Source organism: Antennarius striatus, chromosome 9 (genome assembly GCF_040054535.1).
Source record: "Antennarius striatus isolate MH-2024 chromosome 9, ASM4005453v1, whole genome shotgun sequence".
NCBI classification, from domain to species: domain Eukaryota; kingdom Metazoa; phylum Chordata; class Actinopteri; order Lophiiformes; family Antennariidae; genus Antennarius; species Antennarius striatus.
In genome coordinates, this window is record NC_090784.1 from 2,558,894 (window position 1) to 2,584,992 (window position 26,099).

General features: G+C 42.2%; 1 protein-coding gene across 2 annotated transcripts in view; it reads right to left on the bottom strand.

Annotated features, from left to right (window-relative positions):
- Positions 1-26,099, bottom strand: part of snrka (SNF related kinase a) — a 50,395-nt gene extending 24,296 nt beyond the window's left edge. Inside the window, exons 1-3 of one of the 2 annotated variants that reach the window (XM_068323353.1) lie at positions 25,890-26,099; positions 24,464-25,137; positions 9,109-9,250 (exon numbers count right to left, since the gene is read on the bottom strand). In XM_068323353.1, the coding sequence (XP_068179454.1) occupies positions 9,109-9,250; positions 24,464-25,052 (731 nt within the window). In that variant the 5' untranslated portion in view covers positions 25,053-25,137; positions 25,890-26,099. Of the gene's footprint in view, positions 1-9,108; positions 9,251-24,463; positions 25,142-25,889 lie in introns of both variants that reach the window. The other variant, XM_068323352.1, reaches the window with a different exon arrangement.

Genomic DNA, 26,099 nt, shown 5'->3' on the forward strand with positions numbered 1-26,099 from the left:
CTATATACGGTGGTACTCCAACAAAAACACCTGTTCCCTCCTTCCCTCCTGTCTCATCCTGTCTCTTTCCTGTGGTCTATTCAGACAGGCTGTCTTCTGACAGTCACATAAGGCTACTTCTTTTTACACCTCTTTCACTGCAGGTTACACACATTCACAGTAGTGCAAACTGTAATAGATAGTCGACACTGATAGGCATGTGTCCCCAGGTGTGAGAGATGCCTGCTCTAATGGGTTGGTGGCATGTCCAAAGACCGTTCCTCAAGCCAATCACCTGAGATCAGATTATATTTGGCCCACCATGAATCGCACAAATTGAGCGTGTTCCTTTTTGTCAGCTCATGGAGGCAGCGTCGTGTAAGGGACGTCTGTCACCTGCCATAACCCTTCAAAGAAGAAGAAGACTGAATGATGAACCAATCACAGCCTGTGTTGTAAGATGCTTGTACTCTTGCTGGGAGGGTTTGACCCTCCAGAGAGTCCCTCAGGGGTTTGTATCCCACTCTTTGCGGTATGAATGAAGTTTGTTCTGACCCTTCAACTGTCATGGCTGCAGCAAGTTGAACAAGGAAAGTTGAGGATGAAGACCAATTCAAGGAGAGGGGACAATACTTACAGTAATTTAATTACTAGAAATGTTTTTCACGGAGAACTGAAACACCTGTCTGCCCGAGAGGGTTTCCTTCTTAATACTAGTTAATACTTATCCAAAAGCTGTTGAGTAGATCCACTGGACGTTAAGAAAGTTCTTGAAGACGTTTCGTCTCTCATCCAAGAGACTTCTTCAGTTCTGAAGGTGGCTGGTCTTGTTCGAGCACTGTGGGCTGTGGTCCATGCTATTCACATTCCAACGACCGTCGTTGAAACCCATCTGGTCCTCAACGATTGTTGATGGGTGTGTCAAAGGGGGTTGTTGAAATGCGAGTTTTGCCTTTGTATGCTAATGAGGGTCATTAGCATGAGACCCATCACCTGGGTCAATCCGCTGAGACAATCTTTTTGGGAGTTTCGAAAGGACATGATATAAACGGGAGAAAGGTGATGTCGCAGACCACCCCCTCTATTCAGAGATGGCTTCTCCACTTTGACGTGGATGGACTCTTTCACTCCTCTCTCTAACCATTTATCTTCCCTGTCAAGATCTGAACATCTGTGTCCTGAAATGAGTGTCCCTCTTCCTTGAGGTGAAGGAAGACTGCCAAGTCCTGTCCTGATGTATTTGGCCATGCGTCTGTGTAGTGGTTGTTTGGTTTCCCCTATGTAGACATCTGAGCATTCCTCGCTGCATTTAACTGCATACACCAGATTGCTCTTCTGACTGTGTGGTGTGGGGTCTTCTGGGTGGACTAGTCTTTGTCGGAGGGTGTTTCCCGGCTTAAAATACACAGGGGCCTTGTGTTTGTTAAAGATCCTCCTCAGCTTTTCAGACACTCCAGACACATACGGGATCACTATACCATTGTGCTTGCTCTCTTCCGTCCTCACTGGGTTGTTCTCCTTTCTGGATCTTGTGTGAGCTTTCACGAAGGTCCAGTCATGATATCCACACATTTTTAGTGCCCCTTTCAGGTGTTGGTGTTCTTTCACCTGGTCTTGGGCACTGGTTGGTAGCTTATCAGCCCTGTCTTGCAGGGTCCTGATGACGCCCAGCTAGTGCTCCAGTGGGTGGTGAGAGTCAAAAAGCATGTATTGGTCCGTGTGTGTTGGTTTCCTATATACCCTAACATACAGACTTCTGTCATCTTTTATGCCGACCTTGCAATCCAAAAAGGGCAAACTGTTGTCCTTTACATCCTCTCTGGTGAACTCGATGTTGCTGTCCACCGAGTTGATGAAAGTGTTCGGTGAAAGGTTCCACCTCGTGGATTTTTACCTTAACCGAAGTGTCGTCCACATACCGGAACCAGTGGCTTGGTGGTGTTCCGTTGAACGAGGTAAGGGCCTTGTGTTCCACCTCTTCCATGTACAAATTGGCCACGATAGGAGATACCAGCGAGCCCATAGCACATCCGTGTTTCTACCTATAGAAGTTCCCTCTGTACTGGGAGTAGGTTGTGTTGAGGCAGAGGTCCAAAAGTTTGCATATCTGGTCGGGGTTGAGGTTTGTCCTGTCGCTGAGGGTGGTGTCCTGTGAAAGCCGTTGTCTCACCACTTCCCCAGCCTCCGTTGTGGGGACACATGTGAACAGGGAGGTGACATCGTAGGATACCATGGTCTCATCTGTATCCAATCTCAGTCCTCTCACCTTTTCCACAAAGTTCATGGAATTTTCTATATGATAGAGGTTGTTACCCACTAGCGGGGCCAAGATGGTTGCAACATACTCGGCACTGTTATAAGTGACAGAGTTGATGCTGCTGACGATGGGTCTGAGAGGGGTTCCTTCTTTATGAATTTTGGGGAGGCCATATATGGATGGTATAGCCTCCCCAGGGTACAGGCGAAAGTAGAGCAGGCGGTTTAAAGTTTCCTCCTTCTGTAGCTCCTGTAGGCAGTCCACAACCTTCTTTTTGTAGCTGCTGGTTGTGTCGCGCTTCAGGGTCTCATAGGTCGTGCTGTCGCTGAGTAGGGACATAACCTTGCTATGGTAATCCGTTGTGTTGAGGATTACCGTGCATATTCCTTTGTCTGCTGGAAGGATGGTGATGTTTTGGTCCTTACTCAGCACCGTCACTGCCTTCTGTTCCTGGATGGAGAGGTTGGAAGGTGGGACCTTCACTTCAGAAATGGCTGCTGTTACCTTTAGCCTTAGTCCCTCTGCTTCTGTTGCAGAAAGGTTATTCTTTTTGATTGCTGATTCCATGGCGGTAATGAGGTCCACTACTGGCACATGTTTTGGGCTGATAGTGAAGTTCAATCCTTTGGTGAGGACATCCTTCTCTGGTTGGGTGAGTTCTCTGATAGATTCCTCACCCATCTGTCTTGTGCATTTTCTGTAGATGTACTCAGTGGTTTCTGCCTCCAGCTGAGTTCTTCTGGTCTCGTGTTTTTTCGAGATTGGAGGTTTTGAAACTTACGTCTTTGCCTTTCTTTGCTCTTTGAGTGTTGAGCCATTTGGGCTGTCTCAACAAACTTGTGGACCTCCTGTAAGATCCTGGGTGGCAAAACTGACGTGAGTTTCATGGAGAGCTGGTCAGCCTTGGTCTTCAGTGCCTCGATGGTGAAGTGGACCTTCCTCACTCTCTCATTTAGGAGTTGGTTTTGAGCCTTCTCCAGGATGTTGTTGGCACGGTGTCCCCTCACTGAAGATCCCAGCCGTAAACTGTTTGGGATGATGTTGTTCTGGCGACATCTCAGGTTGAAACGCAAGTGGTTTCTGTAGTCCGCGATCTTCCTTGCTATCCTTTCGTACTCCCATACCACAATGAGGGTGTTCCTCCCAAAGTCTGTGTAAGTTCTCAGTCATCCAGGTCATGGTTATTGTTACGGCCGTGGCTCATCTGTTTGTATTGTGTGTCCCTCTGCGGCCCTGCCTCTGAGCTGCTGGCCCTGCCCTGCTCTGCTCCCAGATGCTCCGCCCTCCGTCAGTGCCAGGTGTGGTGTCTCTGGGACTCCTGACTACGCCTCGTCATCATGACCATCTCCTGATTGGTGTGCTGTCTTCCTGCCTGGCCCAATCCCTGCCACGTCACCTGGCAGGGACACTTTAAAAGCTCTGCAAGCCAGTTAGTCAGGGCGCCTGACTGTGGCAGCACGCCTTTGATGCCGTCAAATTGTGACCTTGTAACCTTGTGTGTATTGAGTTAGTATCCGACCTTTGTTAAGAGCTTGTTAGTATTTCATGTTAAATTTGAGTATTTTTGTTAATGAAGTTTTGGAAGTTTTCATCTTTGAACTTCGCCCATTGGCCGAGATCCTTAGTTTGTCAATAAATCAATATTAGTTAAACCTTTGTACCTATGGCGAGAATTTGAATAAATGTTTTATGTTCCCCCTTTTTATATCATAGTTATGTTATTTCCCCAGTCCTCTGGCTGGGTCGTAACAGTTATGCAAAAGCTGTTGAGTCGATCCACTGGACGTTAAGAAAGTTCTTGAAGACGTTTAGTCTCTCATCCAAGAGACTTCTTCAGTTCAGAGAGTGGCTGATAATGTCCCAGTTTATAAACCCTGTGGGGTGTGGTCAGTGCTTTTCACATTCCAACGACCGTCGTTAAACCTGTCTGGCTCTTCAACAATTGTTGGTGGGGGTGTCCAAGGGGGTCGTTGAGATTTGAGTTACACCTTTGTATGCTAATGAGGGTCATTAGCATGAGACCCAACATCTGGGTCAATCCGCTGTGACAAAAATACTTACATGCTAATGCATAAAACAAGCTATCAATGAGCAGCCATGTTGAAAAAAGGAAGGAAATCAAGACAGGCTGTATCTGACAGTGTAATCAAACAACAATTTCAGTACGCTTCACAGGAGAACCACACTGGACAAACAATGAAAGAATTGTCAAACCCCAAATGAATAACAGACTTAGGTTTGTTGGTTAACCAGAGAGACCTTCCACACATCCTAAGATCCAGAGCTCAGGTTCACCAACATGTTAGTTATCGCACACAATTCTACTTTACAAAGGTTTTGTTTATTTTTGCAGAGATTTCAGAACTCTTGTGTTCATCTGAAAGATTACATTTGGTAGCTTCATTGCTGTACACAAATAAAAACATTAACTCTTGGCCCGCCGACACATTCAGGTTATCAGGGGACCCTCCTGACCCATGTATTAAACACGCCAAGCATTAGTGCATGAAGGAACGAATGCAGCATATACAGTACTGTATTTTTTGCACCAGAAAATAATAGGCAATGAAGGAAATTGACTTTATTAATCTCCAGTGGGGAAATTTTTTTCCCTCGATATATTTCTCACACACAGGTGAACTCCAACTACTAATTCACACTCCATACTTTCACCCATGCTGGTCTTGAATTAGTAACCCTTTGGTCCCCAAGTCAAGACAATGTTGAGTGGGCTAGACGTCGCCCTGAAAGAACAAACCACATCCAACTGGTGACACATCTCAGTGTTGGTGATGTGTATAAAGCAAGTTGAGAAACAGATTAAGACCATTTTAACATTGACAAAAACGTTTTGAACAAAGTTAATGTCCAAACTTGTATTAGATGTTGTTTTTCTTGATTTAATTGGATGATTTGATCTATGATTGGTGGAGTTTTGTTTCGTAACCTGACAAATTAAAAGGATTTATCCAAAATTGTTTAAATCAATCCACTGGACTTTAAGAAAGTTTCTTGAAGACGTTTCGTCTCTCATTCAAGAGGCTTCTTCAGCTCTGATGGAGGCTTATTAACCCCATGGGGTTAATAAACTGGGACAAGACCTCTTTTTGAAGAAGCAACAACCAACACCTTTTTCTGAAGAAGCCTCTTGGATGAGAGGCGAAAAGTCTTCAAGAAACTTTCTTAAAGTCCAGCGGATTGATTTAAACAGCTTTGGATAACCAGTCTTTCTTTTTCTTACCTTGTCTTTACCTTCCTTTTATTTCTTTTCCATTCAACCGGTCAAGGTGGATGGCCGCCCAAAAGAGTCTGGGTCTTTCCTAGAGTTTCTTCCTCAACGAGGGACTTTTTCCCCGACACTGTCGCTTATGCTTGCTCTGGAGGGTTCAGTTGGATTTTTCTGTCCGTTAAAGCGCTTTGAAATGTCTGTTGCCAAGATTAAGCAATATATCAATAAAAGTTGATTGATTGATTACCTGGATGAGAACTGAGAACCTACACAAACATAAACGTTTATAACAGAGCAAAGAGCAAACATATTTTTTTCTGTGCAACTGTAATGTTTGTAACTTGAATAAATAATAAATTCAGAGTTATTTAACATTCAGGAGTAGTTACCTTAATATTACATTACATTGAATTAAATTTAGTCACATCTATGTTACATCTGGCCCTCTGAGGACAGCTGTTATGCTGATGTGGCCCTCGGTAAAAATGAGTTTGACACCCCGATGTAGAATAAGAAGTTCCTCTATTGAATCCCTCAATGACAAAAATATTTTTTCACTTGATACATTTTCACACACACACACACACACACACACACACACACACACACACACACACACACACACACACACACACACACACACACACACACACACACACACACACACACACACACACACACACACACACACACACACACACACAGGTCTGTGCAACATGCTGCTAAGGTAGAGAGATGGTAGGGTGAAGGGCAGCCACATGCCAGCACCCTAGGTGCAGCTTGTGGGGTGTGGTTACTTGCTCAGCATTATCAGGAGGTGAATGGTCCATGCTGGTGTTGAACTGGCCACCCTACGCCTCCCAAGCCAAGATGTAAAGATGTAGTGGACTGAGCTACTGCTGCACCCAGTTGAGCTACTGTCGCTAAAGGCCATTTTAAAAAAAAAAAACCCCAAATGGTTTAACTGCTTTACAAGTCCGTTACTATTTGTTATAATTAGGAGTCTCTAGTGTTAACTAGGTTTTCAAGTCATCTTGTCCAGTGTACCGGTCTAAACAAGTTAATATAATGCTAACATAATCAACATGTAGCAACGTGGGTGACGAGAAGCAAGAGCCCTAGGATTACTGACGACATGGACACCAGAGGAGAGCAATTCCCTGTGATTTGCTGTAACATACTCAACTGTGGTGTACACAGTGCTCCTATACTACTCTAACCAACAAACACACAACAAAACCAACAAGCACACAACAGTACACTCATGGCCAATGTTGCCCTGGTTGTGCTCAACTGTTACTGTAACTGCCAACATTAAGAGAGCTGTGTGAAACCAAACTAAACTTTATATTAGGTCAACATGAACCACTACACCATCAGTGGGGGCCACATGGAAGTCCAAAATTGTGATAAGGAATAATATTTCACATAATGACCTGATCAAAATATAAGCATAGGACTCTGCATGCAACAGATAGCTCTTGTGTGCTGGAGTCAAATCCCATCATATTGCGCACAGCTGCTTCAGCTTAGCACTTCAATCTAGTCCGATCTCTCCTTCGAGTCAGAGGAGATAAGCATTTATTTCCTGTGTCTAAAAATACTTCGATGTGCAGAGAGAGTGGAAAAAAGAATTGGCCTTTCATAACATGTCATGCACTGTGGCTCCAGTACCAATGCTCAGAACCATGAAAGACATTGCATCAAGTCAGAGACATATGGATGGTGAACTCTAATTACAGCTGATCAGTGAAAAGGTTTGATGCTCATAACTGAGTTTGTCTGATCAAATCCATTTTAATATAGAGGATCAACAGAACTGTCTTTCATTATCAATTTTGCAATATATGTCATGAATGCTGTCAAAATAAAACACGAAAGAAATGCCGATCCGGTCAGTGGATACCAAAGGCTCTTATAACCCCTAAAATAACTTTAGCTTTGAATAAAACAATGCTATCTTCAAACCAGTCAGTTTACACCTCTTCAAATTTTCCTCGGTTATCTTGAGAGCATTAATTAGAAAATATTTGGACATGTGTGTTAGTAAATTAAGAATAATTTACTAACACACATGGCCAATTATGTAACTGCTTTTTTTTTTTTTTACCAATCTACCATGTTGTTGTGTACTGCGGTAGGCTTCAAGTTTCTATCAGTTTCTAAATCCAATTGGTTCTCATGACTGGAAATGGCCATGTCAGGTACGTTCTCATGTACAACCTGGAATGCATTTAACTCAGGGCATTACATTGATATTGTCCTGAATTATTAACATATTTCATACATCCATGATGTTTTTAGTAAATTATATTAAAACCAAAATTAAATGTTACCTGCATGTGAAGTTAAAAAACTTTCAACATTCAAACCCATAAACAGAATTTTGCTGAAGTTTGTACCTTCAAGGACTACTATGACCGGTATGAATAGGGATTTACACCGATACACAAATATTAGCATACAGACTTCTGCTGTTGAACAGTCCTGGAAAATGAAAGCTAGGACAGTTTTCCAAAGTTACATTTCTTTTAGATTTAATTGACCTTATCACACTGTTGCTTTGATGCGCTAACACTATATTGTGCAATCTTGACAGTATTTTCACTGACTGGCCTTTAAAATGATACTACTACCAGCATAAAAACTGTTTTTTTCTAAATATAATGAAAAACATGAATCCAGTGTCTCGCAGTGGGCAGCGCTGTCGCCTCACAACAGGGCGGGTCTGGGTTTGAGTCCCGCTCTGTGCGGAGTTTGCATGCTCTCCCCGTGTCTGCGTGGGTTCTCTCTGGGTTTTCCGGCTTCCTCCCACCTCCAAAAGCATGCGCTTCAGGTTGATTGGCCGGTCTCAAATTGCCCGTGAGTGAGTGTGTGTGTGCATGGTTGTCCATCTGTGTATGTGGCTCTGCAGTGCACTGGCGTCGTGCCCGGAGTGTCTCCCGCCTCACGCCCTATGCCAGCTGAGTTAGGCTCCAGCTCCCCGTGACCCGCTACGGCGGATGAAGCGGCATAAGACGGATGAATGAATGAATCCAGTGTGTTTCCACTTTATTAGCAGCAATCCTCGTAAAATTGTACCAAAGTTTGGTTTTGTTGGTTTTACTAGCGTGGGAGTTTCAGTTTAGCAGTAATGTATTCTATGTTAGCAGCTGGAGCGGCCCTTTTATGATGGAAGTCTTGTGACCGAGGCAAGCATCTTGACAAATGTCAAGAGTGACTCAGACAGTTGTGGAGGAGAGAATCACATCATTTTCCAAAACAAAACATTGCTCAGAATCAGATCAGAAATAAAACAGACAAGGTCAAATTTCAACTTTTTTACACTCAGGAACCGGATAGAAAAATGAGGGAGAAGGCCAGTGTGAGTAAGACCATAGATCAAAGCAAGTGCTTCAATCTAACTATGCACTAGCTTTGATCTATGGTCAAAGCTAGTGCATAGCTTTTACCTAACCTGAAATGTTAAAGCTAACTTCAGGGTACCCTGACCTTTCCTCGGCGGGATGTTGCAGTCTCTGACTGCCTTGGTTCTTGTTAATTTTGCATATACTGTATGTGTATGTATGTATGTTTATATACTGTAGGAGTTTGGTTTGGTTCAGTAGCCCTGTGGCATGAATCCTGTGCAAACATCACTTACTCTTTGCAGGCGCTGGAAACGTGGGCTGGTACTGTGTATTTACAGTCCATGATCATGGTGAGGGTCTCACTGTCGTTAGCCTCCTGGAATGGGGGCTGGCCACACACCAGCATGAACAAGATCACTCCAAGGCTCCAAATGTCTACAGGAGAAGGAACCAAGCAAAAACACAGTCAGTGTCCACGTCTGCTGCTGGGCAAGTACAAGTTCCCCACGACATAGATGATGACTTGACAAGTGAAATACTGACACAAAAAGTATGAAATGTCAGAACTATTTTCAACAGCGGGGAAATGACATTTGCTTCATAAATGACTTCAACATTCCTCTGGCTCTAACATGACAAATGAAGACTTGGAGCTGAACGCACATATGTCATAACTTGAATAAAGTAAGTTGCTTTTATCACGTAACTTTGGCTTGAGGCCATGTTACGAAACAACGAGACAATTAAAGGGGATGGGATGTACGCCACAACTGTAAAAAATGAGGAATGAAACGAGCAAAACACACAAAAAGTGCCACTTGTTTCCTGTGAAACATCTTGTGCTGTCTAAGCAGTCTCAACACAGGTGGAACCCTGAATCCATGCACACAATACTGGTTTTCAGTTTTTCATATTCAATGTTACTGACACTCAAAACAAGCTTTACAACTTTAGCATGCAAAAGTGGGTGTTTACTAACAGTACAAGGACTGGAACGTCAATCATTGTGTTCACGTGTTCATTCAAGCGTGTTAGCTGCACCTCTAGAAAAGTCAACCGTCAGCATGCAGAAGCACCGGGCTGTGGCAGCTTGCAATCAAATTTACTATACCTCCAAATTAGCATGTATATAGTATAAACAGATACAAACTTTCACACACAGATACTTCACCCTATCAGTGCAAAATGGAATGAGAAACATCCTCCAGGATGTTGTTAAAAAGTAAATATCTCCATTCAATCAGAATGCGGTGCTCATAACTCTCAAAAACAAACACACACACACACATCTAAGTAACTTCTGCGACTGCGTCAAACATATTGCATGTCCTTTCATAAATCATATTTGTGAATTTGTTTGAATGTTTCCATCCCTCAGAGAAACGCTGCCAGCTTTCAGGCTGGCTTTACAACAGCTATAGTCAGACCCTGGCAGCTCAGGGTCTGACTACCACAATGAGGAGTTACTTTTCTAATTAAACTCAAATGTTTCTCAGCAGTGCTCAGCTCTCATAAGGCAAGGATTGCACAGCTTCAATTTTGCGTCAGACACCTTATTTTAGCAAGGAGTGGACACAAGGAAAACAAGGACAATGACCAAACTGGTACCAGTCACTGACAGGTGTGTGGGTATACAGGATAGTACTGATGATACTTGGGAAAACAATGCAGTTGTCTGTTTCTGAGTAACGTGTATTTTTCATTACAATACAAGAGGCATTTGTTAAACCATATCCTTCCCCTAGGGGCGGCAGTGGGTAGCGCTGTCCCACATATCTAAAAGGTTCTGGGTTCGAATCCTTTCTGTGTGTAGATTAAATGTTCTTGCTGTGTCTGCATGGTTTCTCTCCTGGTTTTCTAGTTTCCATCCACATCCAAAACCATGCATCTTAAGTGAACTGATCACACCAAATTGTCCGTAGGTGTGTGTGTGTGTGTGTGTGTGTGTGTGTGTGTGTGTGTGTGTGTGTGTGTGTGTGTGTGTGTGTGTGTGTGTGTGTGTGTGTGTGTGTCTGTGTGTGGTTGTCTTTTGTATGGCTGCGTAGTGCACTGGCGTCATACTCAGTGTTTACCCCGCCTCTCACCCGTAAGTCATCTGGGATAGGCTCCAGCAACCCTTGTGACCCGCAAAAGCGGATGAAGCGGTCAAGAAGATGAATGAATGTATGAAGGAATCCTCCCCCTAAAGATTTTCAGGCGACATAAAACATAAAGAACCATAGTTGAAAAGGTAATCAAAGCAAACTGGTGAAGGTGCTTTGGGATTTTCATTCCATGAACGAGATGTCTCAAACATATAAAATCCCAGTAACACTTAATATTATTAAAATGACAACAAACAGACACGCAGCCACATGATGCAAAAAAAAAAAACATGATTCATCAGACCAATCATCTTTTTGTTCCATGGTCAGCACTTGACTGATCTACCCCACCCACTGACAGGCACCAAGATAAAAACATAATCAGTCTTCATCTGTCATAAATATACATCATTCCAAAAGACTCTAAAATGCTTCCTGACTAAGACGGCAAAACTACGGATGTCTACATGATAACTTGCATATATCTCCTGATGTCACTGTGGTTAAAAACTAGCACTGTAAATAAGAGACATTGATAATCTCAAGAGAACTGCAGAGGGTTTAAAAAATTAGTTCATGCTTTAAAGAATTAAACATAAAAGAGAAGATGAACTATCTTCAGCTGCACTTGCACACATCAACTGGATGAGATATTATTCCAGAAAGTCAACATGCTGCTGGTAATGTGGCAAAGCCAAGTTTAGCTTTTAAAAATTCACAATACTCTACCGACACTCGGCATTAAAATTAAATAATGGCTTCATTTTAAAGGCCACTGCTGCTTAAAATTGTAGCAGAGAAATAATGTATCCCTGTGAATTGGAAATGAGAATGCTCTGAAGGACTGTGTGACATGGCTGTATAATAAACTGTCCTTCACAGCTCAAGCTGTCTGACAGACTGTTATTACAATGAAAAATATCTACAAACTTCTCCCACTGGCTATTTTATTCATGTAGCACATCAATACAAATACAGCCAATGTGCTGTCCACTGGATGACAGCATGCTCTACGGATAGGTTAGTTTCCACAACTCTGATTTCTTATTTTTAGCTTGTTACTGTGAATCTGTGTTCAAGGCAACTTTTCTCTGACAAACTCAAGTTTAAAAATCCTTTTACCAGGGCAACAAAAATATGGCATATAGTAGGTCATGTTGACATCAGGTACATATTTTATAAAAGACACTTTTACAGGCCCTTGGTCTGATGCTTCTAGGAGGCTACAAACACCAAAAACGGTCGTGCCATTTACCTTAAAATGTTCGGGGGGACATAACATCAGACTAACATCACAACTATGGACAGGCATCACAGACCTTGCGACCACAGCTCTGAGCAGCTGCTTTGACAATGCAGGTGGAGAACATGGTCCACTCTAACACAATGTCCCCAACCTCCTGTGGTTTTTTTGAAAAAGCTTTCCCGGAAGTGGGAGTTGAAGATCTCACTGACAGAGGGTTCTGCCAGACTCTTAAAACACATTTGGCATGCCGAGTCTGTCCGGCCCTGCTCTGTCAGCAGATCCAGCTCCCCACTAGGTGGTGATTGGTTGACAACTCTGCCCCTCTCTTCACTCGAGCGTCCAATACATGTGGTCGGAGTACTGATCATACAACAACAAAGTCGATCATTGACTTCCGGCCTAGGGTGCCCTTGTGCCATCTGCACTTATGGACATCCCTGTGGTTGAACAAAGTGTTTGTTATGGACAAACCATGACTAACACAGAAGTCCAATAACAGAACACCACTGGTGTTCAGATCAGGGATCAGTCCCCCAAAAAGGCCGGGTATTCCACACTGCTGTTTGGCCCATAGGCCGAAACAGCTGTGAGACACCAGTCCTAAACCCCGAAGGTTTTAGGACAGGTTCACCAGGCTGAACTCCAACATATGACGGTTAAGCAGTGGGGCTATAAGCAAGCCCACACCAGCCCACCGCCTCTCACTTTGGGTAACACCAGAAAAGTGGAGAGTCCAGCCCTTCTCTTCTCAAGAGTTTGGGTTCCAGAGCTGTGGTTGGAGTCCGACTATATTTAGTTGGTACCTCTCAACCTCCCTCACAAGCTGATTCTTTTCCTTTCTGAAGGGTGCAAAATACAATTCAATTACAGTGATCAACAAAATCCCAGAAAATAGAGATAATTTTGTCAATATTGAACACGCTCACGAACAAGAACAGTTACACAACAATTATCTTAACTGGCACAGAGCTGAAGACAACCAGGCTCAATCCACCACGCAACAAAGATAAGAGGCAGCCCAGGCAAACAGAATAGTTTATCTAGTACTGAGGCAGCAACATTAAGCAGCAATTTACAATCACTTTTAATTCATAATGCTTCAATTATGAACACAGAACACATTCACATTATTAATGGCGAGTGATTCTGGAGGCTGTCGGTAACATGCGTGGAGCTGTCAGCTGCCACAGCGCGTGGCACATCAGTGGAGAGCACTTCACTGACAGCTGCAGATCTGCTGAAGATCTCTCTGTCACAGACATGCTGCAGCTCCAAGGTAACACCACCTCCAGGAGGCTGCAGTCCAGCTTCCATCACACGTGGCCTGCTACACAGTCACAATAACACATTATTTATATATGGATATATTATTACTATTGACTCACAAGACAAGTGACCTAGGCACACAATAAAATACACTGGACAAGCACATCTTTTACCAGCCAAAATAATAAATTGCATTTCTGTGTCCCATATCCGTTAATTTTTATCCATTTCATTGAGATAAAGTATTGTGCTGAATACAAATGCAAAGAAGATTCCAGACCAAAATTAAAGCAGAATTATTTTAAATACGTTCATGAATGGCTAGCGACACGGTGGTGCAGTGGGTAGGACTGGAGCCTCAGAGCAAGAAGGTTGCAGGTTTGTTTTCTTTCTGTGTGGAGGTTGCATGTTCTCCCAGAAATTCAACTGAAATTCAACTCAACAGGAGATAAAGCAAGACCATCTAGGATCTTGCTACAACATTTAAATTTACACCTTCCTCATCACTCTGAACCTCAAATAGTCATCACCATCTTCTTCTCACAGTCCATGTACTCTGGTTTTCTGGTTCCGACAGAGTCCTGGTGCCACAAACCACGACTTTTGTTGGATCATACTCCCTATCTCTGGAGCACAGATGGCAACAAGAAAATATTTTGATAATAATAGTTATTGATAATATATTCAGTCACCATTTTAATTCAATGCTTTGTTCTTGTCCTCAGCAGAAGGGTTCTGAGAAGACTACGTCTCTTCAGTTTAAGAACTACAGTTATCCTCGCAATTAGCACATCAACATGTGCGGCTCCACTACATTGTTGATTTTAGTAGGTAGTCACGTGATACCATACGCACATTCTATTGGCTGAAGGCATCCGGAAGTGCGCGGCGTTCCGTGACTCTCGAAATGCAACGCACTTCCATGTGACACGAAAGCTTTACACAGTTGATAAGAGTGCGGGAAAAGGTAATACAAATAAAATGTGGTTTAATATCATTATGGGGAGGGTTCATAAAAGTTTAAATTACCGTAAATAATAAGATAGTTTGTGGCTATATCGCGGAATTTCATTTTTGCATGTGGTTCCTGGAACGCATTAACCTCAAGTAACAAGGGGCTACTGTATTTCCTAGCTTTAGGTTATACAGTAATCACTCGCTTATTTGTGCTTCAAGATATACAGTTTCACCACATCGCAGATTTTTAGTAGTCAGTACGTATGTGCGCTGCATCCTGAGACTCACAGAACGCAGCACACTTCCGTGTATTAAAGAAACACTTTTCTCTCATACAAAAGTTTTTTAAAGAGTCTATAAGAGTGTGGGGAAAGGTAATTCAGATAGAAGGTGATTTAATATTAGTATGGGGAGGGCTCATAAATGTTTAAATTACCGTGAATAATAAAATAAATAGTTTGTCACTGTATCGCGGAACTTTGTTTATCACAGGCGGTCCTGGAATGCATTAACAGCGAGTAACGAGGGATCACTGTATCCTCATTTAAACTACAGTATTTATGGTTCACTATTGGTACTTCTGGTCTGACAACTTCCCCTCTTCTTTGCAACAACTTGTGCCAACTCCTGCACTGCCTTCCTCTTTAATCCCTTCTGGTGTTCTTGCAGTGAATTTTTTAAGTGAAATGTTCAGAGAATTTTTAACAAACATAAACAGATGCACCAAAGTTACTCAGTTTTCCTGTTGGAAAAAGGAAAAAAAATTGTGAAATTGAGTTGACACAAGATAATGTCAATGACAACAAAAATTAGGTACCAAAATCCCGCCCAAAATCTTAACAAATTTAGGCAATTCACAAAATTGATCCATTTGAATTATAATCGGTGAGAATCCGCTATACTGAAGATGCTCTGACTGAGCCCGAAACATTAACATACAGAAGTTATGACATGGTCACAGATGTTCTCCAATTTCATGGTTGTATTTCCAATGATTAACAAGTTGTCTCCCTGCGTTTTCTGGTCATGCTGGTGACAAATCGATTATGACTCTGCATTGTACCATAACCAGTCTATGGGGACTCCTGTATCACCACACCTCCATGACTCACAGAGCTTCCTCCTTGAAAGTTTGCCTCCGCCTTCATCACCTTTATCATTTACAGGTCTCTCCCTCAATTCAGAAACCGGCAAAAACTTCTTAACAAAGTTGTTCACTGTAGGCTAAAACCAACAGACATTCAACAGTGACATTCCTTTTTTGCCTCTGCATTGCCATGAGACTAATTAGAGAATGAAGATGCAATTTGGTATGAGTGGGAAAACACATACACGTGCATAAATGTGTGAACAAGTGAGGAAATTAAAAGTGTGAGAAGATGACAGAAAGGAGAGAGAAGTGGAATATGCTAGTGATGGGAGAACTGCTGCTGAATATGGATGAGCGCCTGAGAAGCAGGATAAAGTGCATCTTTCTCCCAGTCAGCTCTTGGTTGATGTTGGCTTACATCAGTATGATGGCTGGAGGACTCTCCTTTACTCTTAACAGAAAAAAATAAAAATATTTAACTCCTCAGCTACTATCAAAGTTGCTAATTTAAGGCATTAACAGAAGTTTTCAATCATCTAATCCACCCAATAAATCCCAAACCACCCAAGTGATTTACGTCATATTTTCTAAATCATTATGTGAACCCATAGGCTTTGTCAGGAAGGCATAGAAGCCTACCCGATCAGGGGGCCATAGATATTCCCATTCACTGACAAACCAATCCTTCTGGTTGATGTAAAACACATTGCTCCCAGGTAGGTCAGCAGACTCAACATTTAAAAACAGTGGCATGCTATTCAAAAAACAAAAGAAGAAAAAAAAAAAGATTTGTCTGTCGGGGACAAGATTCATCAGCATTGTGTGAACTCGCTGACACCAGCTTGCATGCAGCAGATGTTCAATTATAACTTCTGCTCTGCTGTTGGAATCAAAGGCTTTACCACCTTCCAAATGAATCTGGATTTTGGACTCCCGATTGGAAAAAATTCCAAGACATAATAATGATAATCTTTTTTCAGTTTCTTGACATATTAAAGACATATCAAAGGTTAAGGTTATCTGAAGATTAACAAATCATGAAAATTGTCATTAGCAGTCCACAGCTAAGTCTTTAGCTCTGAGGGCCAAGTGTCAGAATCCACACATGCTCACAATGAAAACACGTTATATATGCCTGTTTACAATGTTCAGACATGCTTACCATGTTAATCATCTCGATTTAGTGAGTATAATTTTGAAGAGACTTTCTTTAACTGGACTATGTGTCTCCTATCAAGGTCGTCTTTATGGTTAATACCTGATATAGTTGATAGTCAGAACAACAGACATGTTAATAAACGTACAGCAGCTTTACCGCCTACAAAATACCACTGTAACATGATAATACATTACATACAGTTTGGCAATACTTGCAGTCAAGTCATGTGGTGAAGTCCCTGCACCATGCTAGTACTCATACTTTTAGTAAGTGTACTACTTAGGGTCGTGCTGAAAGACCCTAAGTAGTAGGGTCTGCCAGCAAACCCTACTACTACATTACTCTGAAAGCATGCATTTCAGAGTAATATACCATCCTTTCTATTATGACCAGCACGTACATGTTACTCTTCAAAAAACACACGGAACCAGTCTGACAGATGTAAAAACAATAGCAACAATAATAGTTTATAGTTAATGCTATATGATCTAATAATATAATACAGTGAGTGGTTTGCACAATAACTGGTTCATGTGTGCCACAATCCAGTATTGAATGGGACCCAGAGATGAAGTAAATAATCCTGGTCTTTATTCTCGGCATTAAAAGAATTAAATGTGCACCAATGGGGTGGCTAAAAATACAAGAGACAAGACGGATCGATTGCCATGAAATTGACTGTTTTGTGAGCCTTCATCTTTTCCAATAACAACAGTAAAGTAGGGCAACTTGACAGGAGAATTATTCCTAACATTGACCATTTATCCTCTGTACATTTAATTTATAACACTGCATCCAGATTTTGAGGCTAAGACTACACCAACAGTATTTGTGAGCATGTGTGTGTGAAAGTGTGAGAGATTTTAGTTTCCTCGCAGACAGCCATTTATTATAAATATATAATTTTTTGGAGCAGATCGTTACAAGACATGCTGTAAACCTTAAGCCCCGGCTGTGGTTTTCTATCAATACTCAGTTTTCTCCAGCCTAAGAAACTTTTTATTGACTCATGGATTAGTAATTCAAAGTGTTGATGTAACAATGACTTCAATGAACAATTAAATTTATGTGGACTCAATCCTGTAAAGCTGATTCACACAGGAAATTGATTTTTGTTGCTAACAATGGATTTACATACAAAGTCAGTGCGAAGGGGCATGGAGCAATAATTTGATCATCATCTGAGATGAAAAATCCCAACTCAAGTGATGTTCTGCTGGCTCCAGTGGCTTGTCACTCAGTGCTGATTGGCTGCCTTAACCCTGGAAGTAGGTGCTGTTATACACAACAACCACACAGCCACTCAACAGAGACAGATAGCCAGGTGCTGTGAATGAGTGAAACTGAAGTGACGGTGACAGAACGAAACAATGAAAAACCTTTGAGGCACCAGGTGACGGTGAACGCAGCTTCAGCCTACAGCTGCAACGTCCTTTGGTTTGACCTTGGCCAAGAGTAGTGGGAAGGAGAGGAAAGGGGCCCTGGGGACCACAGCCTTACTACCTCACACCTGGCTCACTCACAGCAGCATACGCTACCATGGCAATGCACCCTCTCTCAAATTTGAGAATGAAATAGACTTCTCTAAGGCCCTCTGGCGACTCTGTCCTAACATGCACACAAATACACACACAAGCATGGAGATTTGTGCTTTTGTCTCACACACTCTGGCACTCTTGTGAGTCTACAATTAGACACTAATCTACATTTTCAGTGTGAGTGACTTACAGAGGAGCCTTGACTTCACATTCACGTCAGAGTAAAAAGCAGAAAATAGCACTATTCCCATCTCGGTCTCAAACAAACAAACAATACTCCTAGAGGAAACAGGAAAGGGAGAAACAGCTTTTCGTTCCTCCTTTACTTCCCTTCACCCTCTCCTCCTCCTCAAACTAATGTGTGGTCAAATTTGATCCACATCTTTTCCATCTTTGTCATTCTTCACTGACATGTAGTTCCTTCTACTTGTCTTTATTTTGTAATCTTGTAAGTCAAATACCCATCTGGGCCTACAAGGCTGCCTCCCTGCACAGAGAAACACTAGATCTCTCTTTTGTCACGGATCACCAACAGGAAAAATGACATATAATTACCCTCGTTTCTCTGCCTATTTTCCCTCTTTGCTCTATGGTAAAGTTGTAGGGTGATAATGGTTAATTTAGCAGCTGCCTTGAGAATACTGAAGTACTTACCGTGTCCAAGACAACTGGCAGGGGTAAGGTACTCTAGATATTTCTGACTGATCATCGGTTATTTATTAGCTTATTCGTTTCATTTTGATATGTCATTGGCATGACTTTGAAGCTTTTGCTGAAATTGTCATAGTCTCTGTGAGCACTTACCACAAGGGATAAAAGGATGTCTGCTGCTTGAATAATTTAAATGTCTTGATTACTAAACTTACAGATGAGTCACTTGCCTTGAAGTGCCTTTAGAACCCAACTTAACCAACAGCAAGTATTTCACACAGACGGTTATTCACTGGCAAAACACTAACTGCAAAGTCGTTTTGGAGGAAACAATGCCAAGGCCTTCAAGAAAAAACTACGGAGGAAACCAACAAAAGGAACAATGTATTATTTATGGTAACTTAAACGTTTATGAACCCTCCCCACACTGATATTAAACCACCTTATGTCTGTATTACCTTTTTCCACACTCTCATAGACTTTATATGAAAGAAAAGTGTTTCTTTAATAAACGGAAGTGTGCTGCGTTCCGTGAGTCTCAGAATGCAGTGCACACACTGATGCTGTTAGCCAACAGCTTGCACAATGTAATGAAACCGTGCATCTTGAAGCGTGAATACACGAGGGACTACTATATTGCTAAACAGAATTAGTGTTTCATGACAGTGCATCACGAATGCAGCAACACCTAAACCATAAGGATCCAACAGCATTTATCTATCAACGACAGCATTCAACATGAATGGATGTGTTTCCTAGTTAAGATTAAGGCTTGCAGAGAACAGGCGTTAATTATGGCAACAGGTCAGACCATAGATCAGTGTGGTAGCTACATGTGGTAGCTGAGTATCCTGAAATTAGCTAGGTTTAGTTCAAGATAAAAAATAAACCAAAGAAAATAGAATGCTGTAACCAGTTTGTTAAAGCATGAGCTTCATTCACATTAGTATTACCGTATTTTCCGGACTATAAGTCGCAAAATTTTTCATAGTTTGGCCAGTCCTGCGACTTATACTCAGGTGTGACTTATATATTAAAACATATAATTTCACATGTTTGTGAATCCACTGGACTTTAAAAACTTTCTTAAAGTCCAGTGGATTGATTTAAACAACCCTGGATAACCATGACCTGGCAGTGGTAGTATCCTATTACTCCTGTATTAAACATCAACTCAAAGATAACTGAGAAAGACTAAACAAATAACCCCCAAAATAAAATCATACTCTGCAAACAACAAGCTGCAAGTAGTGAAAGATGTACCCATAATCAAGCAAAAAGTCCGGAGTGAAAGAGAAACTTGTGAGGGACTGATAAAAAGCGGAGGACACTTTAAATACAATAAAGAAAATAAAAAAGCTAATCGCAGGTTAAAGCCAGATAGCCACCACTAGAGGAACATGTTCACAAATATGCGCTTGAACAATGTGCTACCGAGAGAGGCTTGTGAACGGTCTAGTTATACCTCCATAGGTAGTTGCCAAGGCGATAAAAATCAATGACTTTGAGGAGGAATCATCTTGGTGCTACCGCTTCATGCAATGCAACCACCTCTCTATCAGCGCACGGACAATAATGTCCCAAAGACCGTCTACCTCTGGAGTTGGTGTAGTTGCTCAGAAGTGACACAGAGGAAGAAAAATTTAATGGATTTAGTGATTTAGAGAGAGATCGAGAGTTTGGTAAACTGGTAAAATAGTAAATGCATAGCATTAGCTATATAGTTTATATACATGTACATACATATTATATATACACACACTATATGTATACACACACACATATATACACACACACACACAGACACACAAAATGTATAGCCTTTCTAGACTGACTCAAAATGCTTTACAATTCTACAGAAACATTCCAAGGGTGGTGGTAACATGGTGGTGACCATTCACACCATCACCACCAGTGAAACAGCCACTGGGAGCATATTGGAGTTCTGTATCTTGGCTCAAGGACACTTCAACATGTAGGTTACAGGGCTGGGGATGAAACCATCAACCATCTGATAAGTAGACAAGCACTCTACCACTGAGCCCCTTCCTTAATCAGCTATTTAACACCTGTAGTTATCTCCGTCATGCAGTGTTGATGTCGGCTGTCTGTCTGGTTTGTTGACATGACCTGAGAATGACTGTGCTACCATTGTGCCAGGCTAGCTCAACAGTAAGAAAGCACACACTGTTGTGCCATCCAGCTTCTGAATGTCATTATCCCAGATGAACCTGTTTGTCCATGTGCAAATTCCTCTAAACCTTCCAGTCAAGAGTCTGAGATACTGAGTTACGAAACGTACATTTAATGTTTGCACACTCTGAGCGGGACAGTGTTGTGTTTAGTTGTCTGTACTTGCATGCACATCTGCCTCAGGCACAGAGGAAACTTAAGTTCAGTGGCAAATTAGGGGAGGCAGTGGCTCAGTGGTAGAGCAGGTGGTAGTTGTCCCAAGATCGGCAGTTCGATTCCTGCTGCCCCCCAAAAACACCCACCCACCTCCAGAGCAGTGCCGAGGGCCCTTGAGCGAGGCGCCCATACAAGTTGCTCGTTTGGGGCGCACCAAGCAGGAGCTGCCCACCACTCTACCTCACACTGCATGCCTACAGGCCCTGTGTGTGTGCGTGTGTGTGCGTGCATGCAGGGCCTGTACACACTTTATTATATATATATATATATATATATATGTGTGTGTGTGATTTGATTAACTAGAGTGTGCCAATAATTTCCCTTTGGGGATATTCTCAAGAACATAAAAAAAATAATTAAAAAAATTAATGAAGACCAGAGGTAACCAAGTCTGCATAGCAAAGGGATGGACTTCAATGTTTTTTTGCAAAAAAAGAGAAATGTAAAAGCCCCGATAGCTCTTTAAGGAGTTTTGTCATGAAGTGGTTTTGAACAGGAACCACATGTCCAATTCAGTAGAACTGTAGGGGTCTGAATGGGTCCTATATTTGCTATTGGGTTGGTTTGTAAATGTTGGGCCTCAGCGGAGGAAGAAGGTTGATTGACTTGCCCCATGGCAATTTTAATTAAAAGACTCTTGTGTTGATTGTCAGTGTAGATTGCTTTGTTGTAACAGTAATACACAGGGGACACACAGGAGGTGGAAGCACTTGGATCAATTACAGGACTTGGAATAACAAGTGCCATTAAATTCCCCTATCAGCATGCAATTGCCATCAAAATGTTTTTCATCTCATTTCATTCATTATAAAACGGCAACATTGTCAGTAAACTCAGCCTTTTACAAAGCATGAGTCCATAGAAAACACTGCCCTATTTTCTACAATATTGGGTACATTATAATGCAGCTTTAAACACTGTAAACAGCACAGCACAGTTAGTGCATTGAAACAGGAAATGCAATGAAGCACAATGTAATCTTTTAGGGAAGGATTGCACATAGTTGTAAGCTACTCTTTTTCCCCATTACGTGTCATGACTGGGACATCAGTTGATTTGACAGATGATCTGAACTACGTGGATGTGTTCTGTCCTTTAGCAGAAACTTTGTGCCCACATTTAAAGGTGCAGCTGAGATTCTTAAAGACATCAAAAATAAGAATACGTTCATGATATGATAACCATCAAATGTTAAATCATGGTATGCTGTGAACTAAGTAACTGTAAAGGGACTCACCCATGGAGCTCTCCCGGATAACTACAGTAGTCTTGTCATTATGATACAAGCTACTTTCTTCAGTTGTCAGTTATATGATTATTATTATTATCTCCTATATGTATTCCAAATATTTTGTCTTAAAGAAAGTTTCAGAGATTAAAAAAGGGCCCTGTAACCACAGGATAGCAAACCCAAAGTAAACCCGAAAAGCCCAGTGGTCTGGGCTGCACACATGCCAACAACAAGCACTTCCCCTACATTAAACTAGTTTTCAGAATAACAAGCACAAAAGGCTTAATGGCTCTCACCACAGCATCACAAAGCCCACAACAGCCACTAACACACACTAGACTTAACAGCACAGGAGTGAAGACAAAAAACATGGCTTCCGAGAGTAGCCATCAATCGCTACAAGTATTCTTTACAACAAAACTTCAGTACATAGTCAAGTATAGAACACCCAAAAGCGTCACCTTCACTGCTGTGAGTGAGTCACCCACAGCAACCAAACACTGTCAGATATGCTGTACAGTACTCAGGACAGTAGTGCAGTATAGTGAGATGGACATAGACAGTGAATAGCAATTATTTTGAGTGCAGACGAGCAACCAGCATTTTAGCAGCACAGAAGAATGAACATAAACTCATATCAGGAAAGAGCACATCCACAGATCCACCAACAGCTGCTGGGACATGCTAAAGCACGGATGAAGGTAAATACCTAACCCTACAGTCCTACTCAAACACATCGCCAATAGCAACAATACATGAACCATCCAGAAATCAAACTCTCTTTGTGGTATTCCCTCCAGCCACATCATTATGAAGAACCAATCACAAATCAGAGAACACTGCAGTATCGTAATAAACCCTTCCTACAATTTCAAGGGTTAAAAAAGAAAAAGCAGAAAAATATTTCTAGGGATGAGTACATGTGGGGTTGTTTGGCGTTTTCAATGAGAAAGTAACCACAGTTTCCTCACCGTCTCTACCACACCTCTCGTGTTCATGAAAACACAACAGAAAAAGAGGAAGCAAATAAATTCTGATTGCTTTCAAAGTATTTTCTACACACACGACATTCAGGAGACTAATGTTAGACTCCTATAGAAAAAAACCCCTCAACAGGCACATCTCATTATCAAATTCTAGAGCTAGAGTTAGTCCCACATTTGTTCCATCGTTCCGGCTCCCTGACTGATGTAGATATCACGGAAGAACAAATAATCTTACTGTCTGCAGTCTATCTGCCCTCACAAAAAAAAAATCAATGACCCAGTTAATTTAGTGTAAGGAGGCACCCATGGACATCGGCATGACTGGAGCCGACTTTGTAACACATGGCCTATTGCAGCCTGCAAAATGAATATAGTGTCAAGTAACGTTATCGGCACACTGCTACCACACACCTTCATGTGTAAAACCCAGCATGTTCTGTTGTACAGGGTATTGGCACAATAGTGATGAGTTTTACTGATAATGGCCATCTCAATACAAAACAGGAGATAGCGAGCATGTGTTGAGACACTGTAAAGAATCCAAAAGAAAAGGTGCGGTAAAAATGTGCAAAACAGAAGAGAGCCACTTTACCAACATTACACCACTGCACCAAAACTGTTAGATGCCAAATTTCAGTGTTCAGACAACATCAAGCTTCAAGGAAAGTGAAATCATCATAAGGGGTCACTGAAGATGAACCACATCTGACCCATCAAATTTAGAAAAATATCAATCAACTTTCAATCAATCAGCTTTTATTTATATGGGACTTAGTCACATCTGCAGACATTTCAAAACGCTTAAGACAGAAAGCCAAAAGTGTCCTCCAGAGCAAGCACAAGCGACAGTGGCGGGGAAACACTCCCTCATTGAGGAAGAAACTCCGGCCAGGACCCAGACTCTAGGTCCTGCATATGAAATATAATTATAATCACAGCCAACCTGAAGTATCAGAGTTTAATAAAGACACTGAATCAAAAATCTACAATGTATCTATTTATTATTTCATCGCCCTACAGGTTTTGCATACCTACTGCTGGAGCATCGTACTCATCACCCAGTAGGATTTCCGGTGCAGAGTATGCCAGAGATCCACAACTGGTTGTCAGCTTTTTCCCTGGTTGAAATTTGTTACTGAATCCAAAGTCAGTAAGCTTGACCAATCCTTGCTTCTCAAAGAACACCACATTCTCTGGCTTGAGGTCTCTATGCACCACGTGGAGCTGATGGCAGTAGGAGATAGCATGAACAATCTGAGCAAAATATTTCTTTGCCAGCTCTTCATTCAGACCTTCCTCATGTTTCATGATGTAGTCAAACATATCCCCTCCATCACCTAGCTCCAGTATGAGGTAAAGTTTGGTCTGGGTGTCGATCACCTCATACAGGCGCACAATGTTGGGGTGCTGAACCAGCTTCATGCAGCGGACTTCCTGGAACAGGTGACCCGTCGCCACCGTGTCCAACTTAGTCTTGTCGATCACCTTCACCGCCACTTTCTCCCCAGTGAAGACGTGGCGTGCCAGCTTGACGACAGCAAAGTGGCCACGGCCCAGCGTCTTGTCCAGGTCGTACAAGCCAGCGATCTTGCCATCGTAGCCACGCTTGAAACCTGCCATAGCTTGAAGGGGCAGGTCGGTAGAGTCGTGAGTTTCCACCTTAGTTTAGTTCATCAAAGGCTCAAGCAAAAACCCATGGCTCCAGCTTCCTAAATGAAAATGAAGCAGAAAAAGATAGAAACAAAACATGATTTCCATGATCGTTACACATGAGAGTTGATGAAGAGTCACACATCAAATAAAACAAACATTTCCCATCTTCACTTCTTTGACTAATCTGACAGAAATTTCCTAATACCATTACCCATTCCTAAATCAAAGTACAATTATGTTTCATTCAAGATATTGTAAATATAATAATGTATAGGTTATATGTATAAAATTTCATATTTATTGATAAATCCTGGGTTTGTTTCCTTTCAGAGGTGTTGGGCTTGTTTTGAAAGGATGACTGCTGTGCTCACGTTAGCTTATGTTTAATGTGCTGCCTCATGGCTCTAAGACGAAACGAGAGGAAAACAAACAATCCAACACCAAAAATGTTTTTCAATAGTCGTGTGTTTAAGAAGCTGTTCTTTTATTACGGCTAGGTTTAACAGACTGAGCCAGCAGTGGCTCGTCCGGGCCCAGGGGCAGCACCGCCGCGGTAGCCTCACGCCACCAGCGGCTAGCCGTCTCCATTGATCGACCCGCGTTAGCTCAGCGGCTCCGAGTATTTCCTGCTTTCCCGCTTTGACGTTTGCACATCGTCCTCTGTTTCATCCAGGGGCTTTCTCTAGACGGCCACGTTTCTCCATTTGACAGACTACCGGTGTGAGAAGCGCACAGGTGCCGCTTCGCCAGCGGTACGTGAGTTAGCATGTAGCAGGCTAAAGTTCTCCGGCTCGCTCCGCTCACCTCCCCGGGCTCCCTCCAGTCAACATACGGCCGCCAGTCCGCTCCGCTCCGGCTTCCTCCCGTTCTCTAATGAACCTTATAAAAAATTATTTGAGGAAACAAATATGTTGCTGCTTATTTGAGGTGGCACTCGCACGGTGCCTGTGCCCACTGTGCATTCGTACAGCTTGGCGCTGCATCGTTTGTTGGCAACGGGAGCGACTAATGGAA